This window comes from Euphorbia lathyris, chromosome 2 (assembly GCF_963576675.1).
Source record: "Euphorbia lathyris chromosome 2, ddEupLath1.1, whole genome shotgun sequence".
In the NCBI taxonomy this organism is placed as follows: Eukaryota; Viridiplantae; Streptophyta; class Magnoliopsida; order Malpighiales; family Euphorbiaceae; genus Euphorbia; species Euphorbia lathyris.
In genome coordinates, this window is record NC_088911.1 from 127,937,205 (window position 1) to 127,954,873 (window position 17,669).

General features: G+C 35.0%; 1 protein-coding gene across 3 annotated transcripts; it reads right to left on the reverse strand.

Annotated features, from left to right (window-relative positions):
* Positions 1–1,046: 1,046 nt before the first annotated feature.
* On the reverse strand, positions 1,047–13,340 carry LOC136219906 (uncharacterized). Of its 3 annotated transcripts, none has more exons than XM_066007491.1 (14): positions 12,988–13,340; positions 12,605–12,670; positions 12,381–12,467; positions 11,568–11,614; positions 7,772–7,829; positions 6,828–6,941; positions 5,853–5,975; positions 4,728–4,839; positions 4,059–4,147; positions 3,416–3,520; positions 3,058–3,269; positions 2,677–2,836; positions 2,184–2,293; positions 1,047–1,286 (listed from the first exon to the last, which is right to left on the reverse strand). In XM_066007491.1, exons 2-13 carry the CDS (start codon positions 12,657–12,659, stop codon positions 2,241–2,243), a joined length of 1,215 nt encoding a protein of 404 aa, XP_065863563.1. In that variant the 5' UTR covers positions 12,660–12,670; positions 12,988–13,340; the 3' UTR covers positions 1,047–1,286; positions 2,184–2,240. The 3 variants fall into 3 exon arrangements, with proteins under 3 accessions (XP_065863563.1, XP_065863562.1, XP_065863564.1); XM_066007490.1 differs by having other exon boundaries at positions 12,605–12,717; positions 12,988–13,339; XM_066007492.1 differs by lacking the exon at positions 12,605–12,670 and having other exon boundaries at positions 12,988–13,338.
* Between the last annotated feature and the right edge of the window lie 4,329 nt (positions 13,341–17,669).

Below are 17,669 nucleotides of genomic sequence, written 5' to 3' on the forward strand. Positions count from 1 at the left end.
CAAGGGTTCAAATCCTTGCAATGCAACTCTATTTGTTAATGGAATTTCAACACATGTTAACATGGGTTTTTTTTGTACACGCTTTAAACCCAGAGAGTATTCGTGTACGGAGATGTGTCACAAATAATAAATAAGCCATTCTTAGAGCTTACCTATGGTTCCTTGAAACTGGTGTTTACCATCACTCGCATGTTGTAGGCATATAATAATAATATTCTGCCTCCATGTAAAATTTGAGCAGAAATGGAAAACACAGTCAGCATAGAAATTATAAGAAATGTATTGATATTTTCCTAGGCTGCTTAGCTTTATTGCCTGATGTTTTATCAGGTTAAAGATTCTAACCTAAAAGTCCATAATGCATATACAGACAGGGATGGCAATTCATTCATGACACAAATTACGGAGACAACCTGAATGACACGACATGGTTGACACGGCCCACGGGTATCATTTTTCATACATTTATATCACATGATTATGACGCGAAAACCCGAATTGTCACCCCACATGGAATCTTGCACCATGGATCAAAATTCTTTTTTTCTTTTGCCCTAATACAACAATATAAGTAGCATTGACGAAAATTTCATGTAACTTGTTTCATTTAACAGTTAGGTGCAAGTAAGGAGAGAAATAAGTCCTAACTAAGGGTGGCAACGGGACAGGGATTCCCCTAAAACCACGGGGATCTGAACCGGCAGGGGCGGGAAATCACTGAATTATTTGGGGGTGGGGGTTACTACCCCCAAAAAGTGGGGATCCCCACCCCGCTCCTGAAAAAAACTCCTATTTCATGTTTCGTTTTCCTACTTTGGTGAAAAGTAGGAAATGAAGAATGGAAACTATTATCAACCAAAGCAGAACTTTCGTAGTATTTCAATTACTTGGCAATATACTATAAAACCTAAAGTTATTATTCAGCAACTAAAATTGTCACAGCTTAACTATGCTTGCTGTCCCAACAAGGTCCCATAAAGCATTACATGATCCAAAACGTTTTAATAAAATGACAATATCAATAGGCCCTAGAGCTATTACCCATATTAAGTGCAATTACCTTTATTTCAATTGAGCATAAGCAGAGTCAGATGTCAGTACAAAGTAGGATACAGAAGGCTAGAATAGACAATTATGGGGATTCGATGTTAAGGTTTTGAAAAGGTGGAATCTAACCTCATGTACTGTATTACATACAACTTTGCCTAACCAAAATTCCCACCGGGAAGACCCCTATAAAACAGGAACACTTCCACTTGGTTGCTGCATAGTTCCTAAGGTTTGTCCTGCAAAACCAATAATGTCACTTCATGGACCCAAATATATTGACTCTTACACCCAGAAAGAGCAACATAAGAAAGATATTGTTAGATATTAATATGAATTGGGTCTTTAACTATCAGCTTAAGCTTTCAATTGACACGGAATCAGAGACTTCGACAAGTGACCAAAGGTTCAATTCCTAACAACTCCATTTGTTGATTTAATTTTAACACATGGTAAGATGGGCTTGTGTCGTTCACGCTTCAAGCCTAGTTGGCATTGGCGTGCAGTGGTGTGTCAGATATTTATATGAATTGGGCGTTTAACTATCAGCTTAAGCTTTTAGTTGAAATGGTTCCATGACATGGTATCAAGAGCCTCTTTGTTGATTTAATTTTAACACATGGTAAGATGGGCTTGTGTCTTTCACGCTTCAAGCCTAGTTGGCATTGGCATGCAGTGGTGTGTGTGTCAGATATTTATATGAATTGGGCGTTTAACTATCAGCTTAAGCTTTTAGTTGAAATGGTTCCATGACATGGTATCAAGAGCCTCTTTGTTGATTTAATTTTAACACATGGTAAGATGGGCTTGTGTCGTTCACGCTTCAAGCCTAGTTGGCATTGGCGTGCAGTGGTGTGTCAGAAATTTATATGAATTGGGCATTTAACTATCAGCTTAAGCTTTTAGTTGAAATGGTTCCATGACATGGTATCAAGATCCTCTTTGACCAAGTGATCAATGGTTCGAATCCTGACAACCTCATTTGTTGATTTAATTGCAGAACATGGTAAGAAGTGCCTGCGTTGTGCATGCTTCAAGCCCAGTAGGCATTTGTGAATGGGTGTATGTCAGATATTAACATGAATTAGGCCTTTAACTATCAGCTTAAGCTAGTAACATGACTTTTAGGGTTTTACCTCATGTACAGTACTGGGCACAACTTCGCCTAACAAAAATTCCCACTTGGAAGACTTCTACAAAGCAGGAACACTTCCACTTGGTTGCTGCATAGTTCTTAAGGCTTGTCCTGCAAAACCAAAGATGTCACTTCGCAGAAAAGATAATTTCCATCCCGATATTGACATCAAGAAGAGCAACAGAGGAAGTGTGTCAACTGTCAAGTATAAAAGTGTCCTTCATGGGCTGTATATATATATATATATATATATATATATATAACGATGTCAATGCAATGGGATGTTGTTAGTGCAGGCATAGTAGTTTAAAAATGGTAGTAAGAATTACAGCTAAATACAGTGCTTATTAATCAACAGCTACCCCTTAGTTATTGAGCACAAATCCAAAAAAAAATGTCTGAAATTACTTTCTCCCATTTCAGTTCATGTATATAGTTAGCACAAATTCAAAATAAAGAACCAAAGTTCAAGAACATGACGATTAGTTGACTACCTGAATTGCCTGCAAATGAATAAGCCTTTGGAAGATGTTTGTTTCTGAGCAATCCAACAGGAGCAGTCTGAGCCCTTGGAGTAGTATCTACAGGAGTTTGATTTGAGAAGTTAAAGGCTGGTGTCCATCTCCCTGATTCATCCAAGCTTACTTCTGAAATCTGTGCAAGAATTTGATCAAATCAAATAAACAAGGCTCTTATTTTGCAAGAAATAATTATTCAAGTAGGTAGCTCCTCAATAAATAACTTGTAAGCAGACCTAAAAGAATGTCATGAATGGATTTGGCAATTTGCAGTGAGTGAAGTTCTAAATGATTTTTCATATATTCATCATGCCATAACAATAAGCATATTCTAATTAGAAAGAGCAAATAGTAGACCTTTTTCGTGACCAAACTGTCTTGTTCATGCATACATTCTCTATGGGATGAAGCCTGTAACTGAAATATGCTTTCGTAGGATAATTGATAACTCATGACATCATTGCAAAGTCCCTTAGATGATGATGCGGTGTACATATGACCAATTGCAGACCGAAGGCGGTTGGTTTTCTGAGAGTAATAAGCTTTTGTAGCAAGAGGAGCGGGAACATCTGTAGTTTAATTGCATCAATTATTATTGAATATTGAGAAAGAAGAAAGCAGTAAAAGTCAAGAATCAGAAAAAAGGTTCAAGACAATGTTAAAAAAATGTTATTGGGAACTGTTTATATCTTTACTGAAAGCAATAAAAGAAGACCTTTTGTCAGAAGGTATTTTGAAAATGATTGTCCATGGAATGCAGAGACAACACTATCATTGTGAATGTCGCTCCTGGAAGTGGACTGCATTTGAAAATCCTTGCCTGAAAAAAGATGCGTTCATAAGAGTGTCTATGAATATATCATGTTCGATAGTAGTAAGTCCACAATAATTAGTAATTAGTAATCAATACATAAATCTCTATACTCTACAGGGTCAATAAGAAGAACTTTTATATAACCCATTTCCCGGTATAAAATTAAGAGGTTGATAAAAGAATAAAGTATCCACCTACAATGGGCTACTTCCTATTACTTGGTCAATTTATATGGGCAGAATAAGCAGCCACTCATTGAAATAACTTCATCCTAATATTTGTTTTCCCATTTTCAGATATTTCTGAAAATGTTTTCTTCTTTTACATTTTGGAAGAAACATAATGGGAACCAGGTCTCATCAAATTAAGAAAGACTACATACTGTAAGTTGAAAGTAGAAGTGCAGTTCTCAAGCAGATTTAAGTGAGTCAAATGTAAGAACTTGAGAAAATAGGTAGGGAGAGGGGAGACAGAGAGACTCTTACTGCAAGGTTGGAAAAGTAAGACAAATTTTAAAAACTTGAGACGATAAATCTGTCCTTACGGGTTAAAGAATCTTCCACACTTCTGATTTTTACTTGGCTAGAAGCAACTCCTGGATTATTTGATTGCAATAGATGTTGACTTGATACACTACAAGAGCAGAAAAGGAATATCTATCATGAGAGCATTTTAATTTTAAATAAAGAATAACTCAATTACTGCGACACTTTGCTAAACTATGTCTTCAAATTTACATCTTGGTTACATAAAATGCGAAAGCCATCACAACCTGATAAAAACATAAAAAAGTAACTCTTCCTCACTGTTCACAACTGATGAACATGTCAAAGCATACATCAACAGATACATTCTATCACAAGGCAAACAGCTATATCACTTACTTGTCCACACTATTAAGACACATGACTATCAGAATTCCAATATCATGTTCAGAGTCAGAAAAATACTCTCCTGTTAAACTGCGAACAAAAAGAGTAAGAGCATCTTTCCCAGCAAAGGCACGCCCGAGAAACAAAAAGTAACATCAATAGCATAGCAATTACATGAGTGTGCATACATAAAAAATCAATGAAAAAATAGTGATAAACAGCATGAGAACATTAATGCTAAAAAATAAATATAAAAATCCAAATATAAAATGTATCAGATAGAATAGTTGGATAAGCATAATTTAAAGCAGCACATTGCATTAAGAACGAAGAAATCATACATTTTAGAGCGTTTTGTAGGTGGTGGCATTAGATATACTGAGTGGTCAGTATTCTCAGGACTCACTCGTTTACCATCCATCGAAGGTTCCATGCCAATATACGTGGGATTCCCTAGTGGCATGATAAAGCAGAAAAACAAGCTGAGTTTAGTGGAGTTTGTGTGTCTATATATGTTCACAGATGAAAACCTGCTAATAGAGCTATACCACATGTCACCCCTTTAGATAATCCACAAAGTGTATGCAACATTACAAATCAATTAATTTATAGCAACAATATCCCTAAAATAGCTAAGGTTTACTAGTTCCATCAGAATACTGGAAGACACCCAGCTTTTAAAGAAAATCCAGAGAGAACCAAATCATGGCCAAAAGGAAAGTTTACAAAACATATACACTTCCCATATCTTCTCTTAATTGCACTTTCAATTGCTAGCACTAGCACAATCAGCCCATACTACAAATTTCAATAGCAATTCCATCATAGGAGGAAATGCTGCAGGACCCCTATTATTTTTCCACAAGTTATATTACTGAAAATTATCAAATGAAAACAGAATTCATAAGTAATAAAGAAGCTAAGCAACCAAAGAGGGCATAATGCCCACAATTATTCACTGTCTTAATTACTCACTAGAAGTTCATTACTGTATCCTCCAGAATTTCATGTTGGAACCAAAAGCTGATTATTTAACCTGCACAGTCAAAGCAAATGATTTTCGCCAACTACAAATAATTGGCATTTACAGATCAGATGCATCCATTGGTGCACCAAATTTTGTTTTCAGATGATGAGATGAGAAAGAATAAACCAATCCAAATTTCAAAGGAACGACTGAAATATGGTAAGTTTAAATGGCCAACTAGACAAGCAAAGCACAAAACAGAGAAATACTTGCAACACAACCATGAACATGACTCAAATGCCAAGATTGAAACATTGACAAGTTAATTTCAACGAAGCAATTATTTTGTAATCAAAAGAAATTAGTGCACTAAATAATGGATGGTGATGATGCCAAAGTCACTATAGTTGAGGGGAAAAAAAGGACATATACATCTATTGATTGGTATAAAAAGGTCCGGCTCCAAAAAGGAAGAAAATGAAGAGTGAAGAAGACTTACTATTTGTATCCAAGGAGACGGAAGATACTCCAGGTTGTCCATCCAACTGAGATTCTGATGGAGTCAAACAGTCTGCATCTATAGTTATAGACCTTTCTTGCTCTACAACTGAAGTACTGTGGTCTAAGACGTGTTAAGAATTTAAAAAGATGGCATACTGATTAAATGAACTATCCACCAGGAGTACAGTGTATGTCATCAAGTACACTAAACAATTACTCCCCCTTTGTAACTACTAGAAGTGTACTCTTTTCACGGTGGGCAGAAATAGCTAAGTTATACCTCACGCTCGTGCACCACAACATTAGATTCAATGGAGATTAGCTATCACATTCAACATCTATATTGGTAAATCCTAACGAATGGATAAAAAATCCCTATTTACACAATGCCATTCTCCTGCTGTATGTCTTTGCCGTCTGGGATTCTGCAGTTCTGTCACACAAGTCTTTTACCAGAGAGGGAAGCTTTGAATTGTAGTCTTCTAGCCTTCAATGTGGGAAGTTGGACCAGTAAATCCATGTCGTTCGCTAATAATTAAGCTAGTGAATGACCCCAATTTAATTGTCTAAATAGGGAGTAGTAGTGAAGTGGGCTGGAGACCTATTCAAAATCTTTTGACACCCGTTTCTGGCAAATTAGACACTGAACCATTACTCCCCTGTTAGACCAGTAATTGTTTAGTGTACTTGTATTCCCACTCTAACTTACTAGAGAACGCCATTGACTTGAATGGTCTAAAGGAGGGGCATTGTTTAGTGAAATAGCTCCGTTTAAAATAATATGCATAAGCCAAAAGGAAAAGAAGAATCCTTGCCGAAACAATGAAAAACACCAGTTCTAGGCTATTTTGACATATCCTCCATTAGGTTTGAAATGATACTGATGTTTTAACAACACATGGAGTTCAATGAACAAGCAGGATCAAAAACCTCCTTCAAGATCAGAAATATAATACAATATATATAAGGATACTAATATAAGCAGTTGATAATTTTTTCCTCTCCTTCTTGGTAAGTTTCCTGCGCCTTGTACCCCCATCAAGCTCTGTCATCCTTTCTTCTGTGGAAGTTAAGGACCGACAAAGTACTGTGAAAATAAAGAGGGGAAAAAAACAAATTAGCACAGCACTACTGAACTTGAAGAGCTTGCAAGACAAGCAATTGAAAACAATAGGTCCAGTAAATAAATCTGGTCAGGCCGAAGAAACATGTACGCAACGTGCAAGTCTACAAGGGTTTCAAGATTGGACAAAGAATCAGGGAACTCCATCAATCTCTTCAAGGGTTTCTAGTATGGGAATTAAGCCAAAAGCAGTAATATTTTGACCAAAACTTAACCGGATGAAACTGAAAACTAAACTCAACCTAACACGAGCATGCAATTTAATAAATCACGCATCATTAAATTTCACTCACTACCGAGTTGGAAATCGGTATCAGATGACCTCTCAGTTAAGTGAAGGAGTGCATCTTTATTTGAGACTTTGGACTTATAATTAACTCTAAAATAAGTTCATGGTAAGAATTTTACAAATGGGATGACAATGGAAATTGTTGTGTTTCTTGTTAACAAATAACAATCAAGTAGTTTATGCATGGAAAATTATCAACAAGATGGTGTTAATAACATTCAGAAACCTAAGATGACCGAGGCAAAAATGCTTAGACTAGTGGTACCAATAATTGGACCTTGCTATTGCTTTTATTCTACTTCAGTTCCACGTATTGAGAGCAGCATATAGTCCAATGGAACATATAATGATATACAGTTGGACCAATATAGCTGAAAGAAAATAGCACCTAGTGGACTTATCAATGCCAAGCACTCTAAATTATTTTTACACACAAATTGTTCCATACAAAAAAAGGGGTTGAAAGAAGAGAAAAGGCATTGAAAACTGAAGAAAGCCTTCATACCTGCATGAGCAGCATACTGATTGGCTTTTACTGGTTTTCTGCAAGTATTACAGCATACCTTCACAATGATATCACACAATCAGATAAATCATCTTTGTTGAAAAGAAAAGAGAGAACTACATTAAGAGAAACTTGATCATATTTAATAAGCTAACCAGGGTTTTAAATAATGCTAACAGAATTAATCATGATATTGTCAGAGCAGACAATATCAGGCTGAATCAATCCACATTACTTGAATTTGAAAGATAAAGAGACTTTTTTTAACAATTTTGTACTTGACAAAATATAGAACACATTCTAAATATCTTAAATAACTATTTTGAAAGCAAAATTGAAGTCATAACTGAAATGAGTTTATGATAAATATATTTTTATAATAGACTGGATTTGAGCTAAATCTGTAAATTTAAATTATCAAACATTAGAAATTAACTCCTAATTATATGGTGTAGAACTATTATTAGCTTATGTACTGCTATAAGTTCTAAAATTCTTCAGCTAAAATGCAAGTGTGCATAACGAAAGGGAGTGAACTAATGATCTTAAAAAATAAAAACAAAAGAAATACACTATATATTTATTTGTATGTCAACAATATGATAATTACCTAGATAGTTACAATCAATTCAAAATTGGTTTCAGAGTGAGAAAAATTCCAGAAAAGGCTAATAGAAAGCCCATTGCAATAGGTTTACTGAATACAAGGCAGGTTTTTCCTTTCCCTATCCCGTTTTTCTCCTTGTTCCCATCTTTATATTTTCTCTACTCCTTTTTAAAAAAAATTTATTCTGCAAATGATGCCATATTGTCCATAACAACATACTGAGCATATTGATCTCAATGCTAACCACACTGAGACAGGCTGAAATGATGTGATTCCAAAGGCAAACTCCGCATCTCAAACACCACATTGCAAATTACCTGGCTATTTTTGCAATACAACCAGCCAATATAGCACGCGAAGATCAAAGTATAAACCTTGATCCTAACTAAACAAGTTATAGTTTAATACAGTGAACTGATAGTGCTCTGGATACAACAAAAACAACAGATTCCTGCGTATTTGCACTCATTCCATCGTCCCGATATGATTCCAAAAGAACAGGTGAGTCTTCTAACTATGTTCCAGAGATAAGATGCGAGTATCCACTGAAAAAACCATAATTGGATGGAAGAATATCTTCTTTGAGTCTCATTTGGATCGAAGATACAACTTCTTGCAGTAATATTTTGTCTAGTTCCCATCTTATACATACGTTCCGTGTGAAGGTCTCCTTAATTCATAGTTCAAATTTTGCAGCAAGAAAGCCCCAAATAGAATTTAGGACTTGACTCTCAGCCATCCTTACTCGTGCCCCCAAGTTTTTGAACAGATTTGCTCCAATATTTACATCTCAATTATTCAAAAATCGTTAATTTTTTAATTAATTGGGATGGAGCTTTCCATTTATATATCCTTAACAAAGGGCAATCATATATGATAGCATCAAAAGCACACGACGTGTAGTTAAAAACATCATGCAGGGGGAATAAGTTGAGTAGAATTCAGCGTCTAGAGCCTAGAGATGTTTACAAGCCTTCTTATCCTTTCATATGCAGTATATTCATTATGGTCTTGATTTTAGGGGGAAAATATGCACATCATCTTAGGTTTTGAAGTATACCTCAATAAACAAATATGAAGGAGCAAAAGATTCAAGAGGGCACAAGTAATAAAACCATAACAACAACAACAAAACCTTAGTCCCGAAATGATTCGGGGTCGGCTAACATGAACCATCATATAAAACCGTGAAATCAAGTCGTGTCAGCGACCCAAATTCGCTCCCTCCACTCCGTCTTATCCACTACCATATTTTCCTCAATTCCCAGTAAACTCATATCATTCTCGATCACCCTCCTCCAAGTTTGCTTAGGTCTTCCCCTACCCCTCACCACTATATCCCTTTGCCACTCTTCGGTTCTCCTAACCGGCGCATCAAGCGCTCTACGTTTCACATGGCCAAACCACCTTAGTCGGTTTTCTCTCATTTTATTCTCAATAGATGTGACCCCTACTTTTATCCGAAGTATTTCATTACTCACCCGATCCTTTCTCGTATGACCACACATCCATCTCAACATACGCATCTCCGCCACCGACATCTTATGGATGTGGCAGTGTTTCACTGCCCAACACTAAAGTACCATATAACAATGCTGGTCTAATTGTCGTCCGGTAGAATTTTCCCTTCAATCTATTAGGCATGCCGGGGTCACAAAGGAAACCCGTAGCACTCTTCCACTTCGACCAACCAGCTTTAATCCTATGAGCAACATCTCCATCTACTTCTCCATCCGTTTGGATAATAGATCCTAAATACCGGAAGCAATCCGAGGCCTGAACAACTCTCCCATCTAGGGTGATCGACCCTGCCTCCCTACTCCTATGGCCGCTAAACTTACACTCCAAATATTCTGTCTTACTTCGGCTCAACTTAAAGCCTCTAGATTCTAGAGTTTGTCTCCATAGTTCCAACTTCCTCTCCACTCCTTCTTTCGTCTCATCAACCAACACAATATCATCTGCAAACAGCATGCACCATGGTATACCATCTTGAAGTGAACTTGTTAGTTCATCCATAACGATGACAAAAAGAAATGGGCTTAGTGCGGAACCTTGATGCACTCCAATCGTAATACTAATAGGAAACTCTTCAGTCTTCCCAACACTAGTACGTACACTCGTGCATGCTCCCTCATACATGTCCTTTATGATGTCAATATATTTCCGCGAAATGCCTTTCCTTATCAAGGCCCACCAAAGTACTTCCCTTGGTACCTTATCATATGCTTTCTCCAAGTCAATGAAAACCATATGCAAGTCTTTCTTCTTATTTCGATAGTGCTCCATTAATTGTCTCATTAGATGGATGACTTCCATAGTTGATCTTCCCGGCATAAAGCCAAACTGGTTTTCCGAGATCTTCACCGTCCTCCTTAGCCTTTGTTCGATCACTCGCTCCCAAAGTTTCATAGTGTGACTCATTAATTTGATTCCCCGATAGTTGGCACAATCTTGGACATCGCCTTTGTTCTTATACAAAGGGATTAAGATACTTTTCCTCCATTCTGATGGCATCTTATTGTTTCTCCAAATTTTGTTGAAGAACGTCGTCAACCATTCGATTCCTCTTTCTCCCAAACATCTCCAAATCTCAATAGGGATGCCATCAGGTCCTACTGCTTTCTTCAACTTCATCTTACTTAATGCCATTTTGACTTCACCCTTTTGAATTCTCCGCAGGCATTCATGATTTATCATATCATGATGGATACTTATATCTCCAACATCTTGTCTGCGATCTCCATTAAATAAGTCATCAAAATAGGACCTCCATCGTTCCTTGATATCCTTATCTCCAACTAGGACTTTCTGGTCCACATCCTTCACACATTTAACTTTTCCGAGATCTCTCGTCTTCCTATCTCTCATCCGAGCAATTCTATATATGTCTCTTTCCCCTTCTTTCGTATCCAATCTTGTATACAGATCCCGATTCACCTTTGCTCTAGCATCTCGTATGACCTTCTTTACTTCCCTTTTAGCCTCTTTGTATTTTTCGTAGTTCTCGTCACTCCTACATTTTCCCAATATTTTATAGGATTCTCGCTTACTCTTTACAAGTAATAAAACCATATGAGCAAAAAATAGATGCCACAAACAAACTTCCCGTAGCTTAACAGCACATATAGTTCAGACTTCAGACATTTTCATTAACTAAAAGAAGTTCAGAGCATTGAAGAAACTTACCAGATCCAAAGGGTCAGTCATTGGTTTCAAACCAAATACATGCACATCTGCAAAGGATATTCATCAAGTAGATAAGAAACTAACGATAAAGCAGCCCTCAAAACTCAAAACGCAAACATAAATCATAAATGCGACACAATTAACACTTAAGGATAAGTTTAACTACACTTTTTATGAGACTATTAACAATGAATAATATAGTTTTTTTTTAATAAAATAAAATAAAGAAACAAAAACAAATTGTTCTATTATCTTGTGATGTGCCTGAACAAATTTTATACCTACTGGATTTATATATAGAATCATCTGAATACTTAAAACTCCAGACACTCTAAATTAATTTTAGGAACAGAAGTGGTAAAATATAGCAACAAAACAAGTAATGAATTAGAACACGAAGGTACTTGATGCAACAAAACAATTAGATACGCATTAAATCATTAATTTAAAATATTTTTATTAAATACAAACAGTATTAGTGAATACGTTTTATATTGAAATGAAAATCACCTTTCAATATTTATTTATTTAAAAAAAGAAGACAAAATTAAGGACAAGTTGGAACCATTAACTATTGACTGACTCTAAGATTTTACTTTTCAATTTTATTTTCTTAATCACTGTGTAGTTTTTTGATAAAAGAATGAAGTTACTGTTACTTTACATTAACCTTCATTAGTGAACAAACTATGAAATTCATGAACCATTCTTGGATTTGAATCTAAAATTTAATTTCTCTAATCACAATTTAGGTTTTTGTTAAAAGAATGAATTTACTGTCAGTTTGTGAACCTCCATTAGTACATAAATTACCTTCTTCGTCAAGTAAATTTGCTTCATCTGCCTCATTTAGCTCTCTGTGAATGCTCTGAGTAGCTAATTTCCGCTGGCAAACTTCCTCTGCGAAATTGCAAGACAGATATGAACACAAGAGTGAAACAATCTCAAAATTGAATGTTTTAAACTTAATTTATTGAGGAAAGACAATTTACTTAAGGCTCCATTAGCTTAAAACTAAGAAGAGTATCATTTTTCACCTCCAGTGATTCGTGAAGAACTTCCTGCAGCTAAAAGCCTAGCCATAACTGCCATTCTTCCATTTCCTAATGAGCAAACCATTGGCACTAATAACTACTAAGGTACATTTACACTGCAATTAACAGTATTGTATCAGCAATCGCAATCTGAACACGTAATCAGCCTGAAAACAACTTATCTCCAACTGCATTGCCATGGCATTACTCAAACTGAGTCACATTAACACCGAGTCTAATAAAAAAAAATTGAAATAGAAAACCTACGCATACCACACATCCCTAATTTCAAGCAGATTACAATAAAAATAGCCTAACGAAATTAATCACGCATTTAAATAAAAATAAATCAAGTGCAATAATATCAAAGCAGAATGGAACTTCACCTCGAATCTTTACAAATCAACAATTAGAATCAAGGAGAATGGCTGAATTCGAATCTACACAAGGAAAATCGCGGATCCCATTGCAATGCGAGCAATCAAGAAGAATGACGGGACGGGAGTAGAGAAGATTGGAGAAAGACGATGAAGAAAAGGAGTAGAAAAAACCTAGAGAGAGAATTTACAAAAAAAAAAAAAAAAAAAAGAGATGATTCAGATTGTTCAACTTCTCTCTCCTCGTCGGGAGAGGAGAGGAAGAGGAAGGAGAAGAGTGGCAGAAAGAGATGCTAAAAACGGTAACTTGTTCTTTTGCTTGATGAGTATTCGCCGCGAGTATGTTACTCTGTTTGTGATTGCTTCTATTGTCTTTTTGTGCTTTCTACTGTACCCGAATTCATTTCCAAATATTTGAAATTTCACAATTACAACTTTATTTAATTTTTTATGATAGTTTTATCCTGTATTTTAACAATGTTATTTTAATATAAGCACTTCATTTATGTATTTTTTTTTTTTTTTTTTAGAAAAAACCGACCATTATTAAGAAATAGAAACATCTTCGATAGGAAGAGTATCATCTAAATAACTAGGATCAACAATATCACTAGAAATTAGCATTGGAATGGAAATGATGAATCATTTATCGTTCGTTAATCTAAGGATAAAAGTCATAAAACAACCTGAATGGATAAGTAACATATCTCAAATTTCTTCTATAACAACCTTGAACTGAGTAATATCATGGACCTTTGTTAAAATGTGATCCACCACCCCCTTGATATTCATTTTCGAACTGAACATTCTGAAAGTTGGCACTAGTTAGGTTCCTTGTCGTGTATCTTCAAGCAAACAATAACTGAATTTAGACGAGTACAAACCATCTCTGGAAAAATATCAAATGAGTTTATTATCTTTAGCTGCCACATACACTACCATTCCACAATCCTACTCTGATTCCAAATGTAAGTTCCTGATTAAAAAAAATAAAAAAATCAGAAATCATTGCATCTTTGTCTTCATTAGTGCAAATAGAGCTGATGTGAAGGTTCTTCATTTATTAAACACGGATAATATCATATTGAAATCAAATCTCCTCTTCCAATCCTCCAGCGAATACCCTTTTGGATAACTTTAATCGAACTTCATACGCTCCTCCAAACAAAGCTAGGTTATTGCCGGAAAGGAAAGACCCACGAGCATAATATTTAACTTTGAACAATCTGTTAACCAACGTACTAGGAGTACCAATAAGTTTCCAAACCTATTTTTCTAATACTACCAAATTAAAGTCTTGTAAATTTTAATGGAGACTGTGAATTTCTCTTACATGGAAGAAATTTTTTCTTAATTTCATATGCAGTTTGACAAACAACAACAACAACAACAACAAAGTCTTAGTCCCGAAATGATTCGGGGTCGGCTAACATGAACCATCATATAAAACCGTAAAATCAAGTCGGATCAGCGACACAAATTCTCCCCCTCCACTCTGTCCTATCCACTACTATATTTTCCTCAATCCCCAATAAACTCATATCACTCTCGATCACCCTCCTCCAAGTTTGCTTAGGTCTTCCCCTACCCCTCACCACTACATCCCTTTGCCACTCTTCAGTCCTCCTAACCGGCACATCAAGCGCTCTTCGTTTTACATGGCCAAAAAATGGATGAACTCCTATATTTAACGATTTGAAAAAATATGTTTAAAAGATCCTTAAAAAATGGCCAAAATTCTCAAAAGGTGTTTACGTCTGCAGCAAAAAAGGTTAGCCTTATTGTAAAAGTGCCTCCGCCTCCTGGTAGAAGTTCATCTCAAAATTATGTAGAGGTGACAGAAAGTCAATGCACTCTTCTTCAAATGGATGAACTCCTATATTTAAGGAAGAATAATGCTTTTCAGAAGGTCGTTAATTTTAACAAGTATAAGAGCACCTCTAGTGCATCTAATTTCTTTGTAACTTTTTATCAATTAGTTACAACCTACCACTGTAGAGGTTGTTACTAAAGTTGGTGTGCAACCAAGTTTAGTTACATACTTTTTCTGACACTAAATTGAATAAATAAAAGAGAATGCATAACTTTAGTTGGTTTATTTTGTATAAGGTCCTTTATATTTATTTTTTCTTTTTCTTTTTACCCCTTAAAAAGTGTGAAGTAACAAAGCTTCTAGTGGTTTGTAACTTTTGGATGCAATTTATCCAAGGTGGCACCCCCAAGTTATTACCTCCCACTAGAGATGCTCTAACAATACATATCAAAATTAGTCAGGGCATTGGTATGTTGGAGACTCGAGTGGTTACTCATAAAATGGACACATTGAGGATTAGTTACCAAAGGAAGCCTATTAAAATTAACCTCCTCCTCATTTACAAAGGCAACTAATAAAATCCAAAATCAAGCCAAAATTCTGCACAAATTTACTTTCAAATCTGAATTTTTGCACTTTTCCTTTTATTTCAATACATTTCCTTGTAATTTTTAGTTTATTCAAGCAATCAAATTTGAATTCTTACACTTTACATTTCCGACCTTCTTACAATTTCACAGCCTTTTTATAATTTATTTTTTTTTTTTAGCATTTGATAATTTGGACCTTGAGGAATTATTCCTAATAAATTGATAGTCAAATTCAGCACAATTTGAAATTCACCGTACTATAAAGATCACAACACGAGTTAAGTCAATTTTATATTTTGTGGTTAGGTGGCTTTGCGTATCCGCTGGACTGCCAGTCTGTGCCGCTGGCTGAGTTATCTGCTGCAATTAAAGCAGTTAGTTTGGCTATTGATCGGGGCTGGTCGAATATTTGGTTAGAGAGTGACTCAGCCTATGTCGTGCATATTTTCAGGAGTAAATCGCGTGATGTTCCATGGCAGATTCGTCAGGAATGGCTCAAATGCATCCAGCTAACGCATTCTATCTGTCTGACTGTCTCTCATGTTTTCAGAGAAGGAAATGATGTGGCAGATATTCTTGCTAACTTTGGTAGATCAGCAGCGAGCTACAGCTGGTGGGACTTGGTCCCGGTTTTTTGTTGTTCGGCTCTTCTTAGAGATATTAGGGGAGGTTCTAATTTTCGCTTCTCTTAATCCGTGTATCTAAATGTTTCTTCATTCTTTCATTTTTTGTTTTGCCTTGTGCTTTTTATAAAGGGTTCGGGGGTTTTTGCGTGGGGGTGCCAGCCTAGCTGGGATGTCCGTTGCTGCCCTCGATAACCAGCCTTGAATAAAAAAAAAATGTATATTTTTGAATGATTTAATATGTTTACCCACCAACCACCGTCTCTGGAATTTTGTTTAGGAAATGATATTATTGCTAAAAATCATCAATTTTATTTTTTAAAAGAAAAAATCAGTTTTAAAATATCATCTTATTATCTATATCATATATATAATAATAGAGAGAAATAAACAAAAAGAGTTTTATAGGTATTTTAGCAATAAAGGAAAATTGAAAAGTCAAATATATATATAACTTATAATAAATTGAAATCATTACACGTATATTAGTGTTGAATCAAAATTGAAAAATCATTTATGCAGTTTAATTAAAAATAAAATAATTGTAAATTTTGACAAGAGAAAACTTTCACGGTAGCTACTACAATACAAAGTATTAGCGATAAATTCAGATGATACTATTTAGCATTTGAAATTTTTTAGAAAAAGGTAAAGTTAAATGATGATATATTTTGGTGTGAGGAATGTGACCGAAAACCAAGAACTGCAATTCCAATATATAAGTTAATAATAAAATAACATTGTTTTGTCATTCAAAATTTAAAAAAAAAAACATAAGGATATATTTTTCTTTCACAACTGTAGATATGTGCTCAAAATAGTATCTTAAGATTTGAATGATTCTACGAAGTTTGTACTTTTCGACAGAGAAATTATACAAAGTTATTTTTTTATAAACTATTCTTTTTTTAAACTTAAAATTTTAAAACAAAATATTAATATAATTATATACGAATGAAATATAATTAAAAAAATAAATTTATGTACAAAAAATTTATCGATCCACGCAACTGCGGGCACAGTACTAATTTTAATATATTTTAAAGACTGATTTATAAATTAGGGATTAAGAATATATTTTTAAAGTTTATGATTTATGAATTTGGATTTAGAATTTATAAATTAAGATATAAAAGCATATTTTATTTGTGATATATAGAAAATAAAATAATTTTTGTATTATAATTTTTTAGAAATAAAAAAAAATTATACTTTAATTATACTTTTTTATAATTAAGGAAAAATTACAAATCTGGGTCAAATGGGAAGCCCGTTTACATATTAAACTCATTTACTAATTTTACTACATATCTAGACTGATTTTGTGTGACTTTCCAAAAATACCCCTGACCTTCCCACTTCCACCACTCGCGAATCACCGCTCCCCCCTATCTCCTTGGTTATGCGAAAAGTTGCTCCTGCATTAATGATTTCAAGACTTTTGATCTTCCTTTCTTCCTTTAAATTGCACGAAATCTGCACCATTTAGTCAAAATCATAATGAATTTCTCTTTTTCATCTCTTCATCTCTTGATTCTGCAACTTCCCAACCCTAGAAAACGAGTAAATGGTTTTTCATCTTCCTGTTCGTTGCTTGGTTTCTTTCTTCTTGTTACCATCAAAGAAATGGTTTTTCTACGTTATTTCCTTCGTTCTTCCCATGTT